This window comes from Vulpes vulpes, chromosome 2 (assembly GCF_048418805.1).
Source record: "Vulpes vulpes isolate BD-2025 chromosome 2, VulVul3, whole genome shotgun sequence".
Classification (NCBI taxonomy): domain Eukaryota; kingdom Metazoa; phylum Chordata; class Mammalia; order Carnivora; family Canidae; genus Vulpes; species Vulpes vulpes.
The window spans coordinates 51,241,353-51,265,587 of record NC_132781.1 but is presented as its reverse complement, the minus strand read 5'-3'; the positions used below and the strand labels follow the sequence as shown (position 1 = coordinate 51,265,587).

At 55.8% G+C, this 24,235-nt stretch overlaps 2 protein-coding genes across 18 annotated transcripts in view; one reads left to right on the top strand and one right to left on the bottom strand.

Annotated features, from left to right (window-relative positions):
• Positions 1-1,877: 1,877 nt before the first annotated feature.
• Positions 1,878-9,932, top strand: CEL (carboxyl ester lipase). Its single transcript, XM_026009577.2, has 11 exons — positions 1,878-2,148; positions 4,173-4,323; positions 4,415-4,537; positions 4,694-4,891; positions 5,476-5,606; positions 5,723-5,830; positions 5,949-6,066; positions 7,298-7,484; positions 7,673-7,876; positions 8,775-8,972; positions 9,312-9,932. Exons 1-11 carry the CDS (start codon positions 2,083-2,085, stop codon positions 9,856-9,858), a joined length of 2,031 nt encoding a protein of 676 aa, XP_025865362.2. The 5' UTR covers positions 1,878-2,082; the 3' UTR covers positions 9,859-9,932.
• Positions 9,933-16,962: 7,030 nt separating this feature from the next.
• The window catches only part of RALGDS (ral guanine nucleotide dissociation stimulator), a 42,902-nt gene continuing 35,629 nt past the window's right edge, over positions 16,963-24,235 (bottom strand). For 8 of the 17 annotated variants that reach the window (XM_072748261.1, XM_072748260.1, XM_072748263.1 and 5 more), the window contains exons 10-18: positions 23,584-23,652; positions 23,041-23,127; positions 22,514-22,546; positions 22,105-22,226; positions 21,850-21,945; positions 21,350-21,551; positions 20,952-21,194; positions 19,687-19,801; positions 16,963-18,039 (exon numbers count right to left, since the gene is read on the bottom strand). In XM_072748261.1, coding sequence (XP_072604362.1) covers positions 17,864-18,039; positions 19,687-19,801; positions 20,952-21,194; positions 21,350-21,551; positions 21,850-21,945; positions 22,105-22,226; positions 22,514-22,546; positions 23,041-23,127; positions 23,584-23,652 — 1,143 coding nt within the window. In that variant the 3' untranslated portion in view covers positions 16,963-17,863. Of the gene's footprint in view, positions 18,040-19,686; positions 19,802-20,951; positions 21,231-21,349; positions 21,552-21,849; positions 21,946-22,104; positions 22,227-22,513; positions 22,547-23,040; positions 23,128-23,583; positions 23,653-24,235 lie in introns of all 17 variants that reach the window. The other 9 variants (XM_072748254.1, XM_072748256.1, XM_026009579.2 and 6 more) reach the window with 2 other exon arrangements.

Here is a 24,235-nt window from a genome sequence, read left to right as displayed (position 1 = left end):
GAGCCAGAGGGGAGTTTCCTCTTGCAGGTCGGGTAAGAGCAGCTTCGAGTACCCCAGATATCACGTCCCAGGGGGTCCTGTAGCCTCGACCTCATCCCTTGCTGTGCCAGATGTGTTCTTGAGAGGCTTGCAGGGACACGGTCCCTGTTGCTTCTCAGCTGCCTGACGTGAAACCTGTGGCAGTGCAGAGTTCTGGTAGGACTGAACCTGCCCTCCCACCCACACCATGGGGCAACTGTTCCACAGTCCTGCGGAGCAACCTGAGCCAGAGATGAGCCCAGTCACCCCTTTCCTCAGCCAGCACACTGGGCACCTAGTGTGACATGATAAGTCCCTAGGTCACATTGATTCTAAAGTCAGCTGCCTCAGGAAAGCCCCAGCCCACTGTGCAGGCTCCTGGGGAGCCTCGGAGGATGGATCAGAGGCTTGGTGGCTCACAGTTGGCCTGCAGTGGCTAGTTCCAGGCACCTGCATGTAGAGAGGAAGCTGGCCAGGCTGACCGTCCCTGATAGCCTGCTCCCTGCTGCGGACCAGGAGAGGTCCCCTCCTCCCATGCTCAGAATAACTTCCTATAGAACAGGTTCTCAGAATTGGAGCAATGGACAGAAGACATGGGTTCACAAACCCCTGTCCTTGGCTGGGGCAGCAGCCTCTCCCCACCTGTCCTCATACTGGAGCCCCAGCGTGGCCTGCATAGCCCCTCCTGGCTTCCTGACTCCTCCCTCCCACCAGCAGCTGCCCACCCCTCCCTACCTGCCCCCTGCTTTCTCCAGCCTCTTGTGTACTCTGTGTCCCCAAAGATTTAGACTAATAGGTAGGCTTGGTGGCGGCAGTAGGCATGATAGAAGTGGAGCCATCGCCTGCATCAGAAGTGCTGGCTCTGGGGCAGCAGAGGGCCTGCCGGGGCCCATCTGAGGGGCCATTGGCCCAACAGGGCTCTGGCCGTCCCCTGGCTCCCGAGCGTGCCCCCTCTCTGGAAATGGTTGAGCTATGGAGCATAAGTGTCGGCGGTGAGCCCAGGAGCAGCCAACCTCAGAGGCACGATCACAGGCCTTATCCTTGGTAGCCTGCCTTGTCTAATAACCTCTGTTACCACAGTCCTGCACAGCCCCAGGATACAGTGGTGGCCACTTTTGCTTTCCCCCTACTTCTCTGCTTGGTCTTCTCTCCCTCCCACTCTCTCTGACTCTGTCTTGGTCTCTGTCCCATCCCTGGTCTGTTGGTCAGTCTCTGTCTCTGCTTGGCTTTGCCCCAGGATCTTTGCTTGGCCCACCTCTGGCCAGGAAGCGCGGCTTTTCCTTTTCCTTGAGGAAGCCCTCGGGACTGGGCTGGAGCCCCACTCCCCCTCTCCCTTGTCCACCTGAGCCTCCTGTCTTCCCATTCCAGGACTTGTCATACTGAGCGTGAGTTCCCCGCACACCCCAAGGGCAAGAACGCCTGTGCTGCTATGGGTCCCCACACCTAGTTAACACTGTACACCCTGTGGGCCCTTGGGAACAGGGTCAGCCACACAGCCATCTGTGCCCCAGAAATCACATGCCTGGTCCCCCACAAATCCTCTGTTGAGCTGGGGATAGGTGGTAGGTGGGCCACAGAGTCAAGCACGCCCGTCTCTCTGAGGGTGGAACCGAGTCCCTGTATATCAGTGAGCCAGAATGCAGTGCGCTGCTCACCCAGCCAGGACAGCCTTCTGCCTCATGCCATCTGCCTCTGCTCCCAGGTAGGCAGTAACCTGCACAGGTGTGCTGTGGCACCAGGGCATCAGGGGACAGCCAGCCCTGGGAAAGATCGACTGTCCCTGCACCTGTGCTTATGCGTGTGTGTGTGTGCGCGCACATGTACATGCGCACGCGTGACCCACTGTGTGACCTTGGCCCAGTCTGAGGCCAGCTGGAAACAGCAGCTGTCTCCTGGCCCCAGATACACTACCTGGAGAGTGGCCAGGCTGGAGGAAGGGGCAGAAATAGGAGGAGGGAAACGGGGCCCTCTGTGGGCAGCTGCCAACTCGGATTCCAGCCAGCTCCAGCCCCATAAATAACCTGTGGGTCAGAGGGAAGGCCACACTCGGGCTGGGCACACGCCATGGGGCGCCTAGAGCTGGTCGTCTTGGGGCTCACCTGCTACTGGGCACTAGCGAGCACAGCAAAGGTAAGCGAGGACCCAGCAGAGGGCAGGGGCGCCTCTCTCCTCTCACTAAGCAAGATCTGGAATCAGGACAGGGCACAGTGGACAGAAGCTGTGCAGGGTCACTGGTAGGAAGAGTCAGCCTGAGAGACACCCCAGTGATCAAAACAGCACTTCCCAGGCACTTCGTGCTGTGTGTATATGCTCATTCACCTGATGATGGCCTGCCAGATAAAATACAGAATTTAATTAAATCTGAATATCATATAAGCCACAAAAGTTTTTGATGCAGGTATGTCCCAAGCAAAATTTGAGATATGCCTTTTTTTTTTATAAAGGTCAATCTATGTGAAATTCACATGTAACTGAGAGTCCTGAATTTTTCTTTGCTAAGTCTGGGAACCTGACCCACAGCAGCCCTCTGGCTCCTTCCTCCCCAGAGGTGTCAACGTTGTCCCCTTTTTACAGAAGGGGAGATGGGTCCAGAGCAGAGGAGCACCTTGCCCAACCTCACACAGCCACCAGTGGCTGACAAGCCTGGAACTCCAGTCTAGTCCAACCTCAGTCTGGCTCCCAATGCCCCCCCCCCCCCAAAAGGGAGTTCCCTACCTGCTTGCTAGTAGCCAGGTCCCTCCAGGGTGAGAGTCAAGAGGCCCCCTGGGGCCTATTTGCCATCTGCCCTGTATGAGGAACAAGGCAGGGAAGGTGCTTCGGGGTTGAAACCCTTGCAGACACATGACCCGCATGCTGCTCACCTTCATCCTGCCGTCTCAGTCCCAGCTGCCTGGCACCTGCCCCTTGGTCCTGGAGGTTCCGGTGCTGACCTTGGGCCCCTGCTGCCCCCAAGAGGGGGTCACTGTCTCCCGGGGTCTTCCCTGAAGGCAGAAAGGACCAGGATTGCCCCCTGCTGCCCCAGGAGCCAGTGGCACCCTCCCACACCTTGCCCCTCACCCAGGGCCCTCAGGCCGATCTCAATTCTGAGAGGCAACTTCCCAGTCCCCAGGCACTGACCTGGCCTGCTGCCCCAGCCCAGCAGCCCGAAGCCCGTCAGAAAGATTCCTGGAGGCCTGCAACAAGGCTGCTCATCCTGAGATGAGAGACGGGGTGGGGGTGGGGGGAACAGACCTGCACCTGCCCCTGGGCCCCCGGCCTCACCCCTGAGGCACCTGGCAGGGGTTGCTCTGGCTTCCTCTCTGCTTCCAGCCTGCCCACTCCCCTATTAGACTGGACCTTACAGGGTGCTGGGACCCCAGCTGGGCCTGGGGGGGCGGGGCTGCCCTGCCCTTGCCCCACCCCCGGGAAGAGCCGAGAAGCAGACACCTGCTACGGGACCAGACAGATGGGGAGGCAGCCCTAGGAGATGAGAGCCGGGCTCTGAGGTCAGGTAGCTCTCCCATCGGGTGACTTTGAGTGGGACAGCCTCAGTGCCCTTGTGGGACAATGGGCAGATGATCATCAGCCCCCAGGACCCTGGTGAAGGGTGGATGTGTTGTTCCGTATGGGGCCAGCTCCGTGCCAGGGCTGGAGACACAGCAGTGGTTCTGGTGGCCCAGGGGGCAGGGGTCTTGGCATGAGTGCAAGGACTGTGAGGACCTGGCACCAGACCACCGACTCCAAGCCAGCTGGACACTGGGGTGGCAGGGGGTACACAGAGGGAGCAGACAGGCCACGAGGGAAGCATTGCTGCTGCCCATCTTAGAGAAACCGGGCCTTGTGGTCACAGCTAGGCAGCCACAACTGGGATCGGAAACTCCACACCCCCTCTCCTGGACTACTTGGAAGGCTTCCTGGAGTGGGAATACGCTGGTTGACCCAGCTTCCTCCAGCAATCAGGGAGCAGGACACCCTCACGGACTGGGACCAAGGCAGTACGCTGCTTCTCCAGTAACGTGGGCAAGTGGCAGAGCCCTCGGTCTCGGAGGCAGATTGGCTCACCTTTGAAGCGGTGTCGGGGGAGCCTCTGGGCACCCTGGGGCCTGCCCAGCTTACCCTCCACCCCGTTCTGGGGACCTGCCCAAGCCCGCCTGAGCCTCGGCCTTTACCCCCAGCTGGGCGCAGTGTACACGGAAGGAGGCTTCGTGGAAGGCGTCAACAAGAAGCTCAGCCTCTTTGGTGACTATGTCGACATCTTCAAGGGCATCCCCTTCGCTGCCCCGCCCAAGGCCCTGGAGAACCCTCAGCGACACCCTGGCTGGCAAGGTGGGAGCGGGCAGGTGCTGGTGAAGTCCCATGCCTGGGGAACCCTGAGGGGTGGCTGCTGTCCTCACACTGGCCCTGGCCACACCCACAGGAACCCTGAAGGCCAAGGACTTCAAGAGGCGGTGCCTGCAGGCCACCATTACCCAGGACAACACCTACGGGGAGGAGGACTGCCTCTACCTCAACATCTGGGTCCCCCAGGGCAAGAAGGAAGGTGGGTTCGCCCTCCCCACACCTGCAGGGCGCCCCCAGGCAGCCCTGCCCTTTGGGGACTCCAGAGCCCAGATAACCCGAGATCAATGCAGGGTGCGTGTGGAGGGGCACCTGAGGGGAGCATCTGGGGTCACGGGGCCTGTCCGCTCTGCCTCAGTCTCCCGGGACCTGCCCGTCATGATCTGGATCTATGGAGGCGCCTTTCTCATGGGGGCTGGCCACGGGGCCAACTTTCTCAGCAACTACCTGTATGATGGGGAGGAGATCGCCACGCGGGGCAACGTCATCGTGGTCACCTTCAACTACCGTGTTGGCCCCCTGGGCTTCCTCAGCACTGGGGACGCCAACCTGCCAGGTGAGCTGGGTGCTCTGGCCGCCGGGGAGGGGAGGCAAGTGAGCTCCGAGCCCAGTGAGGATGCGCCTCCACTCCCATCCCACTGGAACAGCTCCTGACAAGTCCCCTGAAAAGGCGCAGGATCCTATTTACAGAGCTGGGGGTGCTGGAGATGCGCTGCGAGATGCAGGGGCCCCTTGGCAGCCGTTGTGAAAGAACAGAGGCTGCCAGACAGACAGACTGGGACCCAGAAGCCCTGGGGAGCAGGTTCAGGGGGCCCAGTGAAAGGAACAGAACATAAGACATCGAGGCGGTAACACAAGCCGCAGGACAGGCAGCCAGACAAGGACTGTGGCAGGGAGGGAGAGAAGGGAGCAGGCTGGCCCTCCTGCTTCCCCAGCCCCATCCCCAGACTGAGCCCCACACCTGCTCCAGCCTCCAGTGGACCCATCATTCCACATCCTGGGGCTCAGCCAGGGTCTCCACGCAGCCAAGGACACACTCCACACCCATGCAGATGGTGTACTTCGCGTGGGCCAGGCCCTGGCAGCCCTAGCCTCGGCCAAGGGTCCCCGATGAAGGCCCATCCCCCATCCTGCCCCCAGGTAACTATGGCCTTCGGGATCAGCACATGGCCATCGCTTGGGTGAAGAGGAACATCGCAGCCTTTGGTGGGGATCCCAACAACATCACTCTCTTTGGGGAATCAGCTGGAGGTGCCAGCGTTTCTCTGCAGGTCTGGGGTCCCCAGGGATGTGGGAGGGGGCCAATGGGGCAGGGTCAAAAGGGGCGGGAGCTGGTGTGTGGGCAGGGGGTGCGGAGCCTTGGTGACAGAACCTCTGTGTGTTGCAGACCCTCTCTCCCTACAACAAGGGCCTCATCCGGAGAGCCATCAGCCAGAGTGGCGTGGCCCTGTGCCCCTGGGTCATCCAGAGGAACCCCCTCTTCTGGGCCAAAAGGGTAAGGAGGAGCTGCAGTGGGCAGGGCAGGGGCCTCTCTCCTTCCCACGCTGTCCTGGACTCCATCACCCTCTGCCCGGAGCACCTGTCCTCACCTACCTGCCTACCTCCCACTCCAGATTGCTGAGAAGGTGGGCTGCCCGTTGGATGACACCGCCAGGATGGCCAAGTGTCTGAAGGTTACTGACCCCCGTGCCCTGACGCTGGCCTATAAGATGCCCCTGGCAGGCATGGAGTGTGAGTGGAGACTGCTGGGAGGGGCCTCGGGGGCCCCCGGGGGCTCCGGGTCAGGGGAGGCCAAGCTCCAGGAAAAGAGAGGAACTGCGGGTCTGAGGCTGGCCCTGTCACCAGATGGCCGGCGTCCCCAGGCAACTTGCTGCCGCCACCGCCCTTGCAGGCTCAGTGGCTCCAGCTGTAAGGACGGGGGCCATTCTTTCTTCTTATCCTTGGTGGGTCACAACCCCCGTGAGAAGCTGAAGAATGAGTGGGCCCTGGCCCCTGACAAAGCACACATTTGGGGTCACCTGTGTGCAATTTGAGGGAGATCCATGAACCCCAGACCAAGAGCCTTTGTCCTAGACAGTCATTCGTTCTTGCTGCCACTCACGCATTGCACACTCACCCACTGAGCACCCTCGGGAGCATCTGGCCCCCCCAGCTCTGCTCCTCTGCCCCTCAGGATGCTGGGGACCTCATCAGTCCAGCAGGCTGGGATCTGCTCTTGCTCACCCTTTTGATGCTAAGAGGCCCCATCACTTGCTTCTCTACCTGATGCAAATTCAACCATAAGCGCTAAGCAAAGCAGAAGCAAAGCAAACACGTTGCCGCAAACGCAAACCAGTCATTTCCTCTGGTGTGAACTGGAAAGGGAAGCCAGCTGGGCTGGGCCTCATACAGGCCAATGACTCCCTTCTGGGGCAGTTCTATGGTCCTTTCAGGGCCAGTTTAGGGGGTCTGGAGGGCAATGTGGACCTCACATGGTTTCTGGTGAACACCCCAGAACCCAGCCCTAAGAGGGGGTGCCTCTTTCTCTCTGGGTCCTCTCAATACTTCCAGGTCTTCCTTCTCCCTGATTTAGGCTCACTGAGAAGAGAGGCTGGAGGGAGGACAGGCTTGGCCTCTAGACCGGTGGTTCTCAGCCTGGGTGGCTTTGCTCCAGGGCACATGTGGCAGAGTCTGGAGACAGTTTTGACTGTTACAGCTGCAGAGGGGGTGCTACAGGTACCCCGTGGGCTGAGGGGTGCTGCTACACAACCTGCTGTGCCCTGGACAGCCCCCACAACAGAATTATCCTGCCCTAAACATCAGTAGTGCTTAGGCCCAGCAAGTTTGGTCTAGATCAGAGGAGGCAAGAGGGCTCCCCTGCAGCCTTGTTGGGATGGCAGGATGGCTCCAAGCCCTGCTCCAGAGGCTGAGGGGAGGAGCAGTGGGGACCCCGGATGTCACAGCCTACTGCTCTCCCACTCAGATCCCATGTTGCACTATCTGGGCTTTATCCCTGTCGTGGACGGAGACTTCATCCCTGATGAGCCCATCAACCTGTATGCCAACACGGCCGACATCGACTACATAGCGGGCACCAACAACATGGATGGCCACATCTTTGCCAGCATTGACATGCCGGCCATCAACAAGAACAAACAGGAGGTCACCGAGTAAGCAGCAGGTGTGGGGCTCAGGGCTCAGAGCCCAGGGGCGGTGGAGAGAGGCCTCGGCCCAGGAGGTCAGCACCATGGGGGGGAGGGTGGCTATGGCCCTCTGCTGGGTGGGTGGGTGGGGGCGGCGGCACATACTCTCCCACCAGTGCTGGGTGGAAGGTCCAGTGCTGGCCTGGTCCCTGCAGTGAGGACTTCTACAAGCTGGTCAGAGGGCTCACCATGATCAAGGGGCTCAGGGGCGCCAACTCCACTTTTGACGTCTACACCAAGCCCTGGGCCCTCGACGCAACACAGGAGACCAAGAAGAAGACTGTGGTGGACTTTGAGACCGACATCCTCTTCCTGGTGCCTACCGAGACTGCTCTGGCCCGACACAGAGCCAATGCCAAGTGAGGACCTGGGCAGGAAGGCTCCCTGGGGAGGCCCACCTGGGATGGTGCACCTGCACCGTGAAGGCTCCTGGGAGGGTGGCTCTCAGGTGTCGGTGAGGCCTGAGGCCTGGGAAAGCTGGGCTCGGGTCCCCACCCATGCCTGCACCACCTGCCTTGCCTAGGCCTGACAAGGCAAGACCTGAGACGGCCCCTACTTACCTCCCAGCCTCAGGGGGCTCTGCAAGACCCTCCCATGATCCTCTGCCCAGCCCAGGACTGTGTGTGCCCCCTCATCCCATGGTCCTTCCCATTGAAAAGTTCTTGAATCAACCTTCCACCCCTCACACTGTGTAGAAGGAAAGAACAATGGATGATGATAGTCTCTGTTGTGGGTTTCAACATGGCCAACTTTCAAAATAACTTATGATTGGGACCACATTAAAAGTCTCCATATAATAATAGCCAGCAAAATTTTAGAAAGTTAGGAATGCTTAACAATGAGGAAGACAATATCATACCTAGAATCTAGAGCGAAGGCTTCGTGGCAACTAAGCCATAAATGTAGCTCTGAGCTTCCCCTCAGTCAAGGCAAAAAGGGAGAGACATCTGAGGGTATGTACCTTGTTCAATTAAATTAAGAGACAAATAAATTAGCAGAGCAAAGAAAGATCTTTCTTGATACTGAATTGCAGGAGGAAGCTGCCTCAGTGTGTTTTACGGAGGTGAATTATAAACACAACTGAAATCATAGAAGCCCTGAATCTGTGGTTTGGCCCACGGCTCTCCCTTCCCAGGTGTCAGGAATCCTCCAGACCCCTCCCTGCTGCCACCTCGGCTCCCTCTGGGGCCCGCCCCTGTGCTGGTGGCCCCAGGTGAGCGCCTGGCCAATTTGGGTGCTGTCCCCTTCCTTCCCCAGGAGTGCCAAAACCTACACCTACCTGTTCTCCCACCCTTCTCGGATGCCCATCTACCCCAAATGGGTGGGGGCTGACCACGCAGATGACATCCAGTATGTCTTTGGCAAGCCCTTCGCCACCCCCCTGGGCTACCGGCCCCAAGACAGGACTGTCTCCAAGGCTATGATCGCCTACTGGACCAACTTTGCCAGAACCGGGTAAGGCAGCGGTGAGGCTGAGCCTAGGGCCCCTGCCACCTTGCCCTGCAGGCCTGGGTTGCAGGCCCTGTTCCCTCACTTACACTGAGCCTCCCCAAGCCTCGGTGCGGCAGTCTGTCTGTATATGAGGATAGAACTACTGCCCGAGGCCTGAGCCAGCACCTCTTGGGGCTCTACCCAGCCAGTGTCCAGGCACCATACAGTGAGGTGCTGCGATCGTAAGGGTCCACATAGATGGGGGAGGACTGTGCAGGTAAACCAGGGCCAGGTGGGCTAGGGACACAGGTGTCCAGCCTCATGTGAGCCCCCAGCCCCCACCCAGACTTTTCCTCTCTGCAGGGACCCCAACATGGGACATTCGGCTGTCCCCATCCACTGGGATCCCTACACCGTGGAGAGTGGCAACTACCTGGAGATCACCAAGAAGATGGACCACAACTCCCTGAAGCAGCACCTGAGGACTGATTACCTGCGCTATTGGGCCGTGACCTACCAGGCACTGCCCACTGTGACCGGAGATGAGGCCGCTCCCGCTCCCCCCTCCGGGGATTCGGATGCAGCCCCTGCTCCCCCCTCTGGGGACTCCAATGCCCCTCCTGCTCCCCCCTCCGGGGATTCAGATGCAGCCCCCGCTCCCCCCTCTGGGGACTCAGATGCAGCCCCTGCTCCCCCCTCCGGGGACTCAGATGCAGCCCCCGCTCCCCCCTCTGGGGACTCAGATGCAGCCCCCGCTCCCCCCTCTGGGGACTCAGATGCAGCCCCTGCTCCCCCCTCCGAGGACTCTGATGCCGCTCCTGCGCCCCCCTCTGGGGACTCCAATGCCGCTCCCGCTCCTCCCTCTGGGGACTCTGAGGGGGCTCAGATGCCCGTAGTCATTGGCTTCTAATGCCCTTGGCTCCAAGAAGACCCAGGAGACCCACCTCCCCTCCAGAGCTTTTCCTGAATAAAGCCTCAACTCTCTGTCTCGTGTTTTCCTTTGCCCCTGAGGCCCCAGCTGGAAGAAGCAGGGCTCTCAGCTCCGTTGCAGTACTAGCCACTGGGCCCACCGCCTTTCCCCATGGTGTCTGTCTGGAGAACCACCCTCATTCTAGAGAGGAGGAAACAGGTTTGAAGAAGTAAAGTGTCAGAGCAGGACTGCTGGTTCCCAGAGAACAGGGTGGGCCATGGCCACAGGGGAGAGAGGAGCTCTGCGGGCTGTGGCCTCCCCTACATGGATGGATCCAGTTGTACCAAGTTCTTTGGGGTGCAGGCAGTGACCTCTGGGTTCTAACAAGGGCCTGGATGCCTGGCTTGCAATGAGAAATCGACTCTGCTTCCAGCTGGATGTGAGTTGAAGAGAGAATAAAGCATCACGCTGGAAGGTCAGAAGGAAAAGTTGCAAGAAAGCTGGGCATGGGGTGGCTCTGGCAGATTTTGGGGGCAGGAGGCAGAGGTCAGAGTCAGGGCCATACCCACATCCAGGAGTCTGGGCACAGGCATCCTGCAGAGACCTTGAGCAGCCTGACGTCACCACAGCTACAGGGGGTGGACGCTGTGAGGGGGGGGGTCACATGCCCCAGGTCATGAGAGCAAAGATTCATACCCAGAAACTCCAAAGCTAGTGCCTGAAACGATGTTGGGGGTATCTTCCCCACCCCTCACCCATTCTTCCGTCTCTGTGGGCTGGTGCTGAGGGCTCAAAGGAGGGAAGGTTCTGGAGTCCTGAGCAGCTCTGCTAGGTGAGGTGGGGACAGCAGCCAGCATGTTTTCATTCTCCAGCCTCAGATGGGAGACGGAGGTCTGGGGAACTGAGCTGCACAGAGGGCAAACCTGTCCCCGCAAGGAGAGGGTGCGCTCTGACTAGCCTGTGACCACCTTGGCCACCATGGGCTTCCTGGGTTGGTCATGGCTCTCAGGTGTGAAAAGAGGATTTCTTGTCAAAAATGAGGGGATAGACCCTCATGGCAGGGTGGGCCTCTCCTGGTGACCATCCCTGCTCTTGGCCAATGGAAGTGCAAGGATGCAACAGTGTGACCCTCCTCTGCCATGTTAGTATGAACAGGACTTCTCTAAGTGTCCCTGTCTGCTGGCAGGAGCCTCCCGGCACTACAAGAGAAAACCCTTGGTCCCCGGTGCCTCTGACTGGCCCTGGACGGGCCCTGGGATGGGGTGCTTCTAGCCCTTGTTGGGGGAAAGTACAGCTGTGCCTGCCTGTCATTAAGAAAATCACATCTCTGGTGGGCTATGCCACATCCAAATGTTGGTGGGGGGCATTGGGGTGGTTTTCTGGCAGAGGCCAACCTTGCTGTATGTCTGGGGGACATCTGCCACTGTCAGGTCATCTCACAATTCGTCAGGCTTTTGCTTTCACAGTCTGTAGGCAGAGGATGAAGTTGAGAATACAGCTGAACTCTGAACAACACGGCGGTCAGGGTGCTGACCCCCCACACAGTCAAAAATCCACATATAACTTTTGAGTCCCCCCAAACTCAATGTCTAACAGCCTTACCGTTGACTAGAAGCCTTACCGATAGCATACACGATTAACATGTATTTTGTGTATATATTATAAATTGTCTTACAACAGGAAAGCAAGAGAAAGGTGCACCTGGGTGGCTCAGTGGTTGAGCATCTGCCTCTGGCTCAGGTTGTGATCCCGGGGTCCTGGGATCGAGTCCTGCATCAGGCTCCCTGCAGGGAGCTTGCTTCTCCCTCTGCCTGTGTCTCTGCCTCTCTGTCTCTCATGAATAATAAATAAAATAAAATAAAAAGCAAGAGAAAAGAAAATGTTAAAGTCACAAGGGAAAGAGAAAATACATTTATAGTCCTGGACTATACTGAGAAGCCATGGGAAAGTGGCTGGCAAATTCAAACAGGTGTCCGCTCAGGGGTCAACTCTAATGACTGAGGTGCTGTCCACGGTCCTGGAGGTTCCCCAACGATGGGCCCGGAGTTAACCCTTTCCGTTAACCTTTCAAGGTGAAGCCCAATGACAGCGTATGGGGAAACTGAGGACAGCCCCCATTTACCACTATGGTGACACGTGTCACTATTTTGTTGGCGAGGCTGTGCCCTTGGGTCTTGGCAGTTGTGGCGGGATTCCTGCCCCTCCCTCCCATGCCTCATCTTTCAACCCTCCCTGCAGGAAATGTTCAAACCCCCCACCTCCTCAATGACATAACCAAATCACAGATCTGACCAAGAACACAGCTGATCTCTACTGTACTCACCATTTGCTTCGATGTGGATGGAACTGGAGGGTATTATGCTGAGTGAAGTAAGTCAATCAGAGGACAATCATTATATGGTTTCACTCATACGGGGAATATAAAAAATAGTGAAAGGGATTATAGGGGAAAGGAGAGAAAATGAGTGGGAAAAATTAGAGAGGGTGACAAAACATGAGAGACTCCTAACTTTGGGTAGTGGAAGGGGAGGTGGGTGGGGGATGGGGTGCTGGGTGACGGGCACTGAGGGGAGCACTTGACAGGATGAGCACTGAATGTTATACTATATGTTGGCAAATTGAACATAGCCATCCTAGGGGGGTACAACCTCTAAGGGCTCTGGCCTAGCTACCTTCTAGGACAACTCCGCACCAACATGACTGCAGCTATAAGTAGGTGGTTGCCCAATATGATAGGCTTCAGAACTACATGGTCCTGGAACTCATACTGGCCAATGAGGGGGACGGAGTGTGGTGGTCTTTCACGGGAAGGACTCAGCACCCTTAACCTCACCAACCAGCACTCAGCTGGGATTCATCAGACTCCAACCAGGATGAGTGGCCACCATGTGCCTGGCAGAGAGGTGGGCAGGGTGGGCAAGTGTTTCCGAGTGTTTCTGGGCAAAATCAATTCTATGTAGGATTGTGGGGAGGCTGGAAATCCTAGTTCATAGGTAGCAGAAATACTTATGGAATAAGGCTGCCCTGCACGTCCTCCTTGGGCTTCACCATGAGAGGTTAACATAAGGGGTTAACTCCTGGCCCATTGTCGGGAGCCTCCAGGACCCTGGACAGCTTCCAGCTGGCACCTCAGTCAGTAGAGTTGACCCTTGAGCTGTAGCCTGGAGCCTGCTTTAGAGCTCTCTCCCCTGGATTCAAAGCAAGCAGAAGGTCTAAGGACAGGGGTGAGGATGCGGGGCGGGGGCGGGTTTCCAGTCCATCCAGTCCAGGTAAAGGCCTGACCATGGGCCCCTACGCAGAACGGAGGATGCGGAGGCCTGCCTGACCATAGTCCACTGGCTCAAAACCTCCCCGTGACCTTTTCTCTCCCACATTGCACGTTTTGATCTGTTTACAATCCCCACCTCCACCACTTAATGCTGATGGAATTCAAATTTAACCCTGAAATCTCCAAGCTCCTAATTAGCAATCAACAGGAACCTCAATAAAACAAGCAGAAAATGTTTCCTCTTCCTCCAAAGCTGTAGAACAACAGCAGCCACCGACCGTCCTGGGTCAGGAAACGGTCCTTGCAAATCTCAAAATCAGCGTAAAATACATGTAACACAAAATATGCTGATTTAACTACTACTGAGTTCGATTTAGTGGCATAAGTGTTGTTCACATTGTTGTGCAACCATCACCACATCGAGTCCCAACACTTTTTCATCACCCCCAACTGAAACTTTGTACCCATTAATCAATACTGCTCCCTTCTCCCTTCTTGCCTCCTGCACCTGGTGGGCTCTTCTACTTTGTGTCCCAGTTTGCCCATTCTAGGTGTTTCTTGTAGGTGGGATCACAGCGTCTTTAAGGGATGCCCATGTCGCGGCATGCGTGTGAGTTGCATCCCTCTCAACGGCTCACTTGTATTCCAGTGTGTGTCCCAGGCACACAGTCAGGCATTCCCCTTCCTTACAAGTCATTTGTTTCTGTACAATTGGTAGTAATGTTCCTACTTTCATTGCAGATTTTAGTACCTCTTTTTTCCCCCCTTGGCCAATCTCTCTAAAAGGTTTGTCAGCTTTGGTTGCTCTTTTTCTAGTTCCTTAAAGTGTATTGTTAGGTTACTGACTTGAAACCTTTTTTCTTGTTTAACGTAGGCATTGGCAGCCAGAAATTCTGCCATTAGCACTGCGTCTACGGTGTCCTGTAACTTGTGGTACGTTCTGTTTCTATCTCCCCTTGTCTCAAGGCATTTACTGACATCCCCTGGGACTTCTCTGACCCATTGGTTATCAAGGGGTGTGTTGCTTAATTGCCACATACTTCTGAGTCTTCCAGGTTTCCTTCCACTGCGGCCTTCTGCTTCTATCCAATTGGAAAAGATACTTTGTAGGACTTCAATCTTTAAAATGTATTAGGACTCGTTTTGTGGTCTCATAGACAGTGTGTTCCGGTGAATGTTCTATTTGCATTTGGAGACGCATGTGTGCCCTGCTGCTGCTGTGAAGGGTTCTGCATCTGTCTGCCAGGTCCAACAGAGTGCGGTTCAAATCCTCTATCTGTAGCCATCTTCCGCCTGAATTTTTCCAGCCATTATTGGAAGTGAGGCAGTAAAGTCTCCGACTCACTTCGAAGATATCAATTTTTGCTGTAGGGATGGATGTGTACAATTGTTATTTTTTCTTGATGAATGGAAATTTTTGTCAATGTATATGGACCTTGTCTCGATACTTTTTTGACTTAAAATCGATTTTGTAAAAAAAAAAAAAATCGATTTTGTCTGATAATAATATAACCACCCCCAGCTGTTTCCTGTTTTTGTGGAATATCTTTTCCCACTATTTTACTTCTAACCTTTTTGTATGTCTTTCAAAGTGAGTTTCTTTGAATACAGCACACTGGTGGAGCACATTTTTTAAATCTATTCTGCCAAACTGGAGAGTTTTATGGAGAATTTTATGTGGAGAGTTTAACCTAAGTATATTGCAGTAATTACTGATAAGGACTTGTTTATCAAGTCCATTGTTATCATTAGTTGTTTTCTGTATGTCCCATATGCATTTTGTTCAATTCCTCCATGTCTGCTTTTTATGGATTTAGCTGGTTTTTAAATAGTGCACCATTTTGATTCCCTTTCTTTTTGTATATATTTCTAAAAGAAAAAAAAAAGATTTTCTTATTGGTTACCTTTGGGATTACAATTAACATTTTAAATTTAGAACGACCTAGTTTGAATAATACCAGCTTCATTCGGTAGTATACTAACACTCAGCTCTTATAAATCCTCATCCCCACTTTGTGTTGTTATTGGCACTGATTATATCTTTGTGTATTCTGTTCCCATTAACACAGATTTACACTGCTTAATACATTTGCTTTTCACATGATATAGAAAAAAGGAGTTACAAACCCAAAGTAAAACGTTTCCAGCTTTTGTAATGACCTATAACTTACCTCTACTAGTGGTCTTTATTTTTCATATGGCTTTGAGTTACTGTCTCGTGTTCTTTCATTCAGCCTGAAGGGCTCCCCTGTAGCATTTCCTTTAGGGAGGTCTACTGAAAACAAAATCTCTTAACTTCCTTTATCTGGGAATGTCTTCATTTCCCTTCCCCCTGAAAGGATAGTTTGCTGGATACAGAATTCCTTTTCCTTTCAGTACTTTAAAAATAAGTATGTTATCCCACTGCCTTATGGCCACCATGGTTTCTTTTAATCTTATTGGAGGACCCCTTGTACATGATGAATTGCTTCTTTCTTGCTGCTTTCAAGATTTTCTCTTTGTCTTTCAACAGTTTGATTACAATGTATCTTAGTATGGGTCTCTTTGAGTTTATCCTGCTTGGAGTCCACTGAACTTCTTAATGTGTAGATTTATGTCTTTCATCAAATCTGAGTTTTCAGCCATCATTACTTCAAATAATCTCTCTGCTCCTCTCTCTTCTTCTGGGACTCTCAGCATGTGCATGCTATTACATTTGATGATGTCACCCAAATCCCAGAGGGAATTGTTCATTTTTCTTCATTCTTTTTCCTTTCTGCTCTTCAGTAGAATAATGTCAATGGCCTTATGGTCAGGTTCACCAATTCTCTCTGCCTGTGCAAATCTGCCATTGAACCCCTCTGTTGTTATTATACTTACAGCTCCAGAGTTTCCATTTGGTTCCTTTTCATAATTTCTATTAAATTTCCTACTTGTTCTTACATCATTTTCTGGAGTTCCTCTAGAGATTATTTGCTTTGTTTGTGGTTTCCTTGCGCTCACTGAGCATATTTAAGACTGTCGACTTAATGTCTTTGACTAGTAACTTCAATGCCTGGGCTTCCTCAGGCAGTCTGTCAAATTCTTTTTTTCCTATACCAGCACTGGGTTCCTATTTGTCTGTATGCTTTGTCATTTGCTGGGAGCTGGATATTGAGGATGACAACGTGGTAACTCTGGAAACCTGATTCTCCTCCTCTTCCGGGCTTACTTCTGTTGCTTGAGAGCCACAGTCTTCTGTTTCTATGGTGACTTTTCCAAACTATGTTGTCCCGCATATTTCTTGTTGTTCTGGGATTAAAGCTTCTGTCCTGCTGCCTTGGTAGCCAGTGTGAGGCCTGGCAGAGATCTCCTTAACTGCTCAAGTCCTGAGGCTCTGTTCGTCATTAAGCACTCCCCTGACTGTTGTGCTGGATGAGGTTCCAGAGTCCACAGACTATCCATCCTGATCATTTTTCCCTTCCAGCTGAGTGAATGATCTCTATGGAGAGACTGACCCTGGAGCTTCTTATTTCACAATTTTCTCTCACAAATGTGATTTTTAAAGACACTCAAGTTTCAGGGCTTGTTGCTATGCCCTGTGAAAGCGCCTACAGCCTTGAATCCCAGGGGTGCTGGGGTGCTGACCCAGCTTAGTGCCCAGTTTAATGACTCTGAGGTGAACATCTACTCTGCGAAATCAAGTAGGCTTGAGGTTTCCTTAAGTGAGCCAGAGAAGGGTTGCTGGCTCTTTCCGCTTCTCCTGCATACAAATAAACTGGTAACCATGCAAGACTTCCTATTTGAACACAGAATGGGAGTCTGTATCTCATTCAAACTAGCACAGGAAGTGAAAGAAGAAAACCACAACTCTCAAGTTATAGTAGAAACTGGATTTTAATATAATATTCAAGTCTAGCATTTGCTATTTACAACAAATAAATATTGCCCCTCCCCAACTGGTAAACTTTTTTTTTTTGTTTTTGCCTTTTATACAAATATTCAACACCCCTCCCCTTCCCCCAAATTCTCCTTTCCCACTAACCCCCGTCTCTTGTGGTCTCGTGAAGCCCAGGGTGCAGTGATGAATGGCACTTGCAGTGTCTTGAGATTCGATGTGAATGGGACTCAGCTGAGACCATTCTCACTCACCAGGCAGAGTGTGATCTGTGAAAAAGGGTCCCCCTCCTCCTCTTCTGGGGGAGGGCTGGATGGGGGTGGGCGAGACTCCCTCACTCTGTTGGCCCCGATGGTGGAATCTTTGGTGCAGCCTGGGAAAGGCTAGCGTGGTGGAAAGAGGGGCCAGGACCCAAGAAGGGCGTGGGCCGATGCCCGTGGGCATGAGGAGAGCAGTGCAGTGGTCGGACCCAGTGGATGAGTGGGTGCCCTGGGGTGCTCATGGGCACAGGTGGCAGTGATCCACACCTGAGCAGGTGTGAGGGAAATGCACAGAGGGCAGTGCCCGGCAGCATGCAGGGCTCCATGCCCATTGGCAGTGCTCCTTGGCAAAGTCAGCTAGTGCTCTGGTTCCAGAGAGCGGAAGGCACCTAAGGCAGCGAGTGGTCCACGGGAGGCCAGGTCAGCCTTGCAAACAGCAGGCGTCAATCCCGGCAGCAGGAGAGATTCAGGGTGAAACTGGAGTCTGGGGGTGGCCTGAGCTGGCAGTTCAGACAGCAGGTGCCTGCCTGGCCTGGGCCACTGGAGTCTGTAAGTGCTTAGTTACCCAGCCTGCCAGCCCCTGACAGAGCGGTCCTGTGGCTGGCCAGTGCTGGGGACTCATTAGAAGATGCCCTTGGCTATCTTGAGTCCTTTCTGCTTCATGCGAGGGAGAGTTGAGCTGGCGCCATGCCTGACCTTTGTCCCCTTTGTGAAGGTCCGTTTCTTTAGGACAAAGTCATAGTTGGCCGTAGAGTTCATGGCGTAGAATACGTTGGCGTTGTCAGGGATCTTCAGCTCTGGCGGAGAGGGACAGAGGGAGGGTCAGTGATGCTTGAGAGCCCTCCAGGGCTAGCCTGAGACAAAGACCTGGGAGCCCCCAGTGCAACCTCAGGAGTACCAATGATCACTCTCTTTTTTTTTTTTTTCTTTAATTAATTAATTAATTTATTTTTTTTACCAATGATCACTCTCAATGACACCTGCTGAGGACAGACTGCTGGACACTCAGGAGATCCAATGACTCTTATTTAAAAAGGGATTCTGAATGAAAAGTCCTTACCTCAGTGTGGAGCTGGCAAAGGGTCATCCATCCCAACCCCCCTGCAGCCTTCAATGACCATGATCTCAAGTTGGAAGAAGCTTCCTAGAATCCAGAACAGCTCCCCTAAATCCTGTCCTACTCAGGATCAAGGTTGGTGGCCTAGCAAAGGGTAGGCCTTGCCCCGGGTCTTTTGTGCCAGGGTCTAGGAGGCCTCCCTGACCCCCTGGGTAGCTCCTCTTCACCCCGACCTGCTGCGGATGGGAGCTTGCAACAACCCGGACCTGCTGAGCTTTGCGCCCCTGCCTCACCTTCCCTACCCTGCCTTGAGCCTCAGTCCTCCTGTCCTGTAAGATGGGGGTCACACTTGTCCTGCTCCTCCTCCCCACCAATATGGTGTGAGAAGGTGAGAGAGGTTCAGGAAACAACTTCTGGGGATGCTGGGGGTCACTACGAACTGTCTGAGCTAACGGCTGGCAGGTCATGGGAAAAATGGGTGAGGGCAGTGTCTACAGTCACCTTTACTGCATGCACATCTAGGTGTAGATATGGATTAACCCCTGGCTTGTTATCTCCTTTGTGGCAATGAGGAAACAGGCACAGATGGCATAAGGGCCATGCCCAAGCTCTCCAAGCCCTGCCATCCGGCTCCTGGTCTCTGCTGGCTCTTGGTTCTGTCGCTTTCCCTGCTCTTACCCACTGAGTTATATCCTCGTAGCCTGTTTTTAGTGTCTGCTATGGTCTGATTGTTTGTGTTCCCCTAGATTCATGTGGGAATCCTCATGCCCAAAGTGAGGCTCTGGACCGTGATAAGGTCGTGGGAATGGGAGCCTCAGGAATGGGACTGATGTCTTAGAGGCCACCCAGGAGGCCCTTCCTTCTGCCACGTGAGGGCACAAGGAGAAGGCGGCCATCTGCCCCCTAGGAGAGGCCGTCACCAGAGCCTGACCACACTGGCACCTTCCTTGTGGACTTGCAGCCTCCAGAACGGTGAGAAATAAATCTCAATACCTTATCAGCCCTCCAGTCTATGGTATTTTGTTATAGCATCTGCAGCGTACTTAGATAGTGTCACACGTGCATGGATTTTTTTGAGGCTTAGGTCCACAGCAAGCATGACTCTTTCGGAAACATGCATTTCCCATTTCAGCCACGGTGCCCCTGGGAATGGCCCATGGGCTTGGCCATCTGGCTGCTTAGCCCTGGAAGAAAGCCTTCTCTCTCTACTCCGGGTGCTGCTAGCTTTGAACTACAAGGGCACATGCCAGGGGCTGGTGAGGAGGGCAGGGCAGGGTGATGTCGGGGCAGTATCTCGGAATGTCCGCCTGGGGCCGGGGTGCGGCGTGTGGTGCTGTTTCCCCTCGGCCCACCTGCCTGGCCCCCCACCCCACCAGCCCTGACTTACTTCGATCATCTGAAATGACTTGCACTAGCTCGTAGTCATCTGGCTCATCCTCATCCAGGTTGTGTTTGTCCATGGCCTTCCGGATTACGGCCGGAGCCTTATCTTGGCTGGTTACCTAGAGTGGGAAAGGGGGAGACTGTCAGCCAGGGGCCTGGAGAAACCCTGCCATAGAGCAGCAGCAGGGGCCCTGCACACACAGAGGCTCAGCTTCTGGCTGGGTGCTAGGTTTGTGGGGGCCTGGCCACCTTGTCTGGCCCCGGGAGGCCTCTGTGTGGTCACAGGGGGCTTCTCCCAATTGTTCCTGTCCCCCCATTTTCCTACAAGCCTGCCACCTCCTCCCGTGCCACCTTGGAAAACTGCCTGCTCTGGGGGGCTGCTCCCCTTGATCCTGCCCCCTGCGGAACAATGGGACCAGTAAACTCAGGGGACAGACAGCATCTAGGCCCAGCCCTGGAGGTAAGAGAGGCCCTGGCCAGATGCCCTGTAGCCGCCTCTGGCCAGGCCTGCAGAGGCTGGAGGCTGCAGTAGTGCGGTGGGCTGCACAGGCCGATCCCTCTTGCCTCGACCCCAAAGGCCAGAGTGCAGACAGGCCTTGGACATGGGATCATACGGGTAACTGTTAATGGCAGTCAAGCTAGCACGGGGTGGGTATGTAACGGGGCACCTGACCCAGTGTGAGTAGACGGGGGCCTCTGGGGAGTGCAAATAAACGGCTCCTCTGCAGGGTGAGTTCTGGAACATGAGAGGAGTCCCTCCTCTTGCCACCAACACACACAGTGTCTAGAGACACATACCCTTGGCTTGATCTCAAGCCCTAAATGACATCCACTGCCTGACACTGCCGGCCACCTCCACGGCCACCAGCCTGGCATGGTCACTGCTCACCCTGCCCACACTGCCTCCTAACCAGCCTCCCTACGTCTCCTGGCCCCAGCCCACCCCTAGAGATAAGCCCTGAGTTACGACTGCCCCCTGTCTGCTCCAACCACCGGTGGTGCCCATCTTCCTCTGAGGAGATCCAGGCCCCAACCCTGAGCCCTTGACCTCAGGCTTCTGGTTGCTCCTCCAAGCCCCACAGCCTCCCTGCCTCCCTGCTTCCCCTGAGGTGCCTTCTTTGTGGAGCTCTCCCTGGCCCTCGATCTCCACGGGAGCTTCTGACCATTTGTCCTCCCTGGCTCCTGAAAGGTTAGCTCCAGGACGGCGGGCATGGGATGGCGCTCAAGACACGTGCTGCCTGGCAGAGCAAGGGCGCCCTCGTGGCTCACCAGGATGCTCTTGTACATGTTGCCGTTGTCCACGTCCAGGCTGACGCGGATGATGCAGCAGTCGCCCACCTGCTGGTTGTAGAGCGGCAGTGAGGAGCTGTAGCTGCAGACCCCTGAGACGGAGCGCTTGTGGGTGCGGGTGGCGGACACGGGCGTGGTGGAGGCTGAGGAGGAGGAGGTGCTGCTGGAGGCTGAGCTGATGCCGGAGGTCTCCGGGGATGACTGGGAGGTGGACTCCCAGAACTGTGGGGATGGCATGATCAGCAGAAGCCCTAGACCCTGCAGGGCACCGAGGGGATCCTAGGAGCTCTGTTTAGGAGCTTCTTGGCTACTTGTGGGTGGGGCGTGGCGACCTGAGCCCAGGCAGGACCATCAGGGGGAAGGGGTGGGGCAGTCACCTTTTTTTCCTGACCGTCGGGGGACTCCGGGACAAAGCTCATGTTGATCTCATCCACATCAGAGCTGGAGGAGCCGGCTGAGTGGACGCTGAGTGCGTCGGCAAGGTCCCCGCTGCTGAGGTAGGGGCCGCACCTGAGCTGGTCGCAGGACTTGGAGTGAGAGCTGCCACTGGTGCTGAGCTCTGTGCTGGGGGCCTGGCGGCTGCATGGAAGGATCAGCTCACTGGGGGGCCCTCCCCCGGGAGAACGTGCCCAGGTAGGGAACGGTGCCCTGGATGTGCCTGGGGACACATCCCACCCCAGGCCCTACACTCCACATTCTGGGCTCTGCACCTAGTGCTCGGTCAATCACCAGCCCCGCATCCGTCCCTGTTTTGGGAGTAATCAATTTAGGATCACTCTACTTTGCGGAGGAGAAAGCAGGCCCAGAGGGGGAAGACAAGGGGGCCAAGGCTTCCCTAAGCCAGGGGGGAGCCCTTCCTGCCAGCCCAGGCACTCACTCGCTCCAGCGCTTGACAATGGCCGTGTTCTTCTTGGCTTTGAGGGTGTTGCTTGCCGACTCAGAGGGGGGCTCCAGCTCACAGGACAGGTTGTAGCTACAGGACAGATGGGAGCCATGAGGCTGGCAGGGGGGGCACACCCAGGTCCCCCTCCTGGAACCTGCCCGGCAGCGGAGGTCCAGACACCCCGATCTTGCTGACCAAGATCCCACACCACTGGCTCCCTGGGCTGGCCCGGTTCCTGCGCAGCTATACCTCTCTGTCTCGCTGAGCCGCTCCATGGCCCGGAACCAGGCCCCAAAGTGCTCCTCGGGTGCGATGCTGTAATTGTTGCATGCCGATTGGAGCAGCTTGATCTGGGCGATCACCTCGAATTCCTGGGGCCGGAGGGAAGGGCAGGATGGTGTGGGGTGTGGATGGGGTGCAGGGTGTGGCTTGGGGCCCTGGGTCTCTACATCCCCTCCTGCTTTCTACTCCTTCCCGGGCCTACCCTGTCCCTGGAGCTGGGTCCAAACAACCCTTCCCAGGAAGTCGTCCCTGCCCTGGCCTCCTGCGCCCACCCTCCTGTGTATCCAGCTCTCCCAAATATAACAGGAATCGGGGTGGGTGGGTGGGTCTCTGGTTTCCACATCTTGGCCTACACCTGTGGCCTGCAGCTGCTCACCTTCCTCCTCTTCTCGAAGTTAATCAGTCTTCCCTGGAAGGCAAACAGCCAGAGACCATCAGAAAGTGGCCCCTTGCCTGCGACCACCCGTCAACTTCTCTCCAGTTGCACTACCCACAGAACACACCAGGGGGCAGGTGGGTGCACATACCCATGGCCCTGGGTCCTGGGGGGTGGTGGGCAGAGTCTCAAGGAACTTCTTACCCAACTCTGACGAGGGGTGGGGATACTGAGGCCTGGGGCAGGAAGGCCCAGCTTGGCCACACCGTGCCTGACCCTGGAGGGCGGGGGCCACAACCTGAGGGAGGGCTGTGTGGAGCCGGGCCAAACCCTCCTGTAGCTCTAGGCCTCACCAGCCGGGCACCTACCTCTTCACACATTGGTGAGGCGGGCAGGTGCCCTGGCATGTGGTCCCTGTGAGGTATGCCTGGAGCTGAGAGCTCCGGGCTCAGTGGGAGTGCTTCCCCCTGGGGCTCCAGGACCCTGGCGCTGCTCCCACCCTGGCCAGGCCCCCAGGGCTCACTCACATACAGATAGTCCTTCATCGCGGTGTCCAGCATCACCAAGTCTGTGAGGAACGTGCCCAGGTAGGGAACGGTGCCCTGGATGACACCCTGTGACATGAGGGTAGGGCGGATGAGCCAGGGCCAAGACTTCCCTCAGCCTCAGCCTCACCATAGCCTCCCACTTAGAGCTGCCTGGGGACCTTTAGCTGCCTCCCCCAGACTCTCTCCTAGTGTCCATGGACCCCAAACTCCCTCTCATCACCGGCGGGCCTGGTGTCTGGCACACGGCCAAGGTTCTGTGGCTCTCGGACCCTCCCCACCCCTAAACCCACCATGAGCTTGGCCCTCCTGGACCATTGCCCTGGTGGCCGCCACCAGCACCGTTAAGTCACCAGGTGGTCAGGGTGTGCCCCCCCCCCCCCCCCCCCCCCCCGCCAGGGCCCAGAGGAGGTCAGATGTAGGGGCACAGCAGGCACTGCAGCAGCAGGGGGCGGGCTGGGGGTGACCTTCCTCTCCTCACCCAGAGGCCGGCCCCTGCCTCTCTCCAGACTCGCATATGCTCACCGTTTCCTTTGGTCGCTTCTGGGCTCTCTTGGGGTTCATCTCCAGAGTGGCAAACTTGGAGGTCCCTTCCTGCCATGGTTGAGGGCAGGGTTAGTGAGGCCTTCCTCTCCTCCCCAGCCTGGGCCCCGGTCACTGGTACAAATGCTCTGCCACCACCAGGGTGGCAACTGGCCCTCACTGGGTGTGGGAACATGGGCCAGCAGCCTGGCCTCCTGGGGGGCCTCCAGGAACTCAACATCCCACGTCTGTTCCTGTCACTGTTCTGCCCTCACCCACTCCGAGGTGGGGGCTCTGCCCAAAGCTCCTGAGCATTCCTTTTCTCCTTGCACCTCATTGCCTCCCCATGAGTCCTGAGACCAGAGGGGCCCCAAGCTCCTCATTCCTCCATTTTCCGAGATGGGCAGTAACTCAGAGGAGAGTCCCTCCTGGCGGGAGACCAGCTTCTGCTAACTGGTCTTCCGGCTCATTTGGGGCCCTGTGGTGAGAGCCCAAGACTCCCTGGGATCCTCTGTGGCGTCTGGCCCAGGGCAGAGTGAGGATCCCCCAGTGCACCCAGAGCTGCCTCCTGGGGCTGCTCATTTGGTTCCAAGTCTGGTCAGCCCCTTTGGGATTTGGCCTCCCTCTGCGGTTCCTCATCCCTGGGCAGGCAGGC

Coding starts and splice junctions, on each gene's coding strand:
- CEL (XM_026009577.2), top strand. CDS start 2,083: ATGGGGCGCCTAGAGCTGGTCGTCTTGGGGCTCACCTGCTACTGGGCA. Junction 4,324..4,414: donor GCGACACCCTGGCTGGCAAG/GTGGGAGCGGGC, acceptor CCACACCCACAG/GAACCCTGAAGGCCAAGGAC. Junction 6,067..7,297: donor GCCCCTGGCAGGCATGGAGT/GTGAGTGGAGAC, acceptor TCTCCCACTCAG/ATCCCATGTTGCACTATCTG.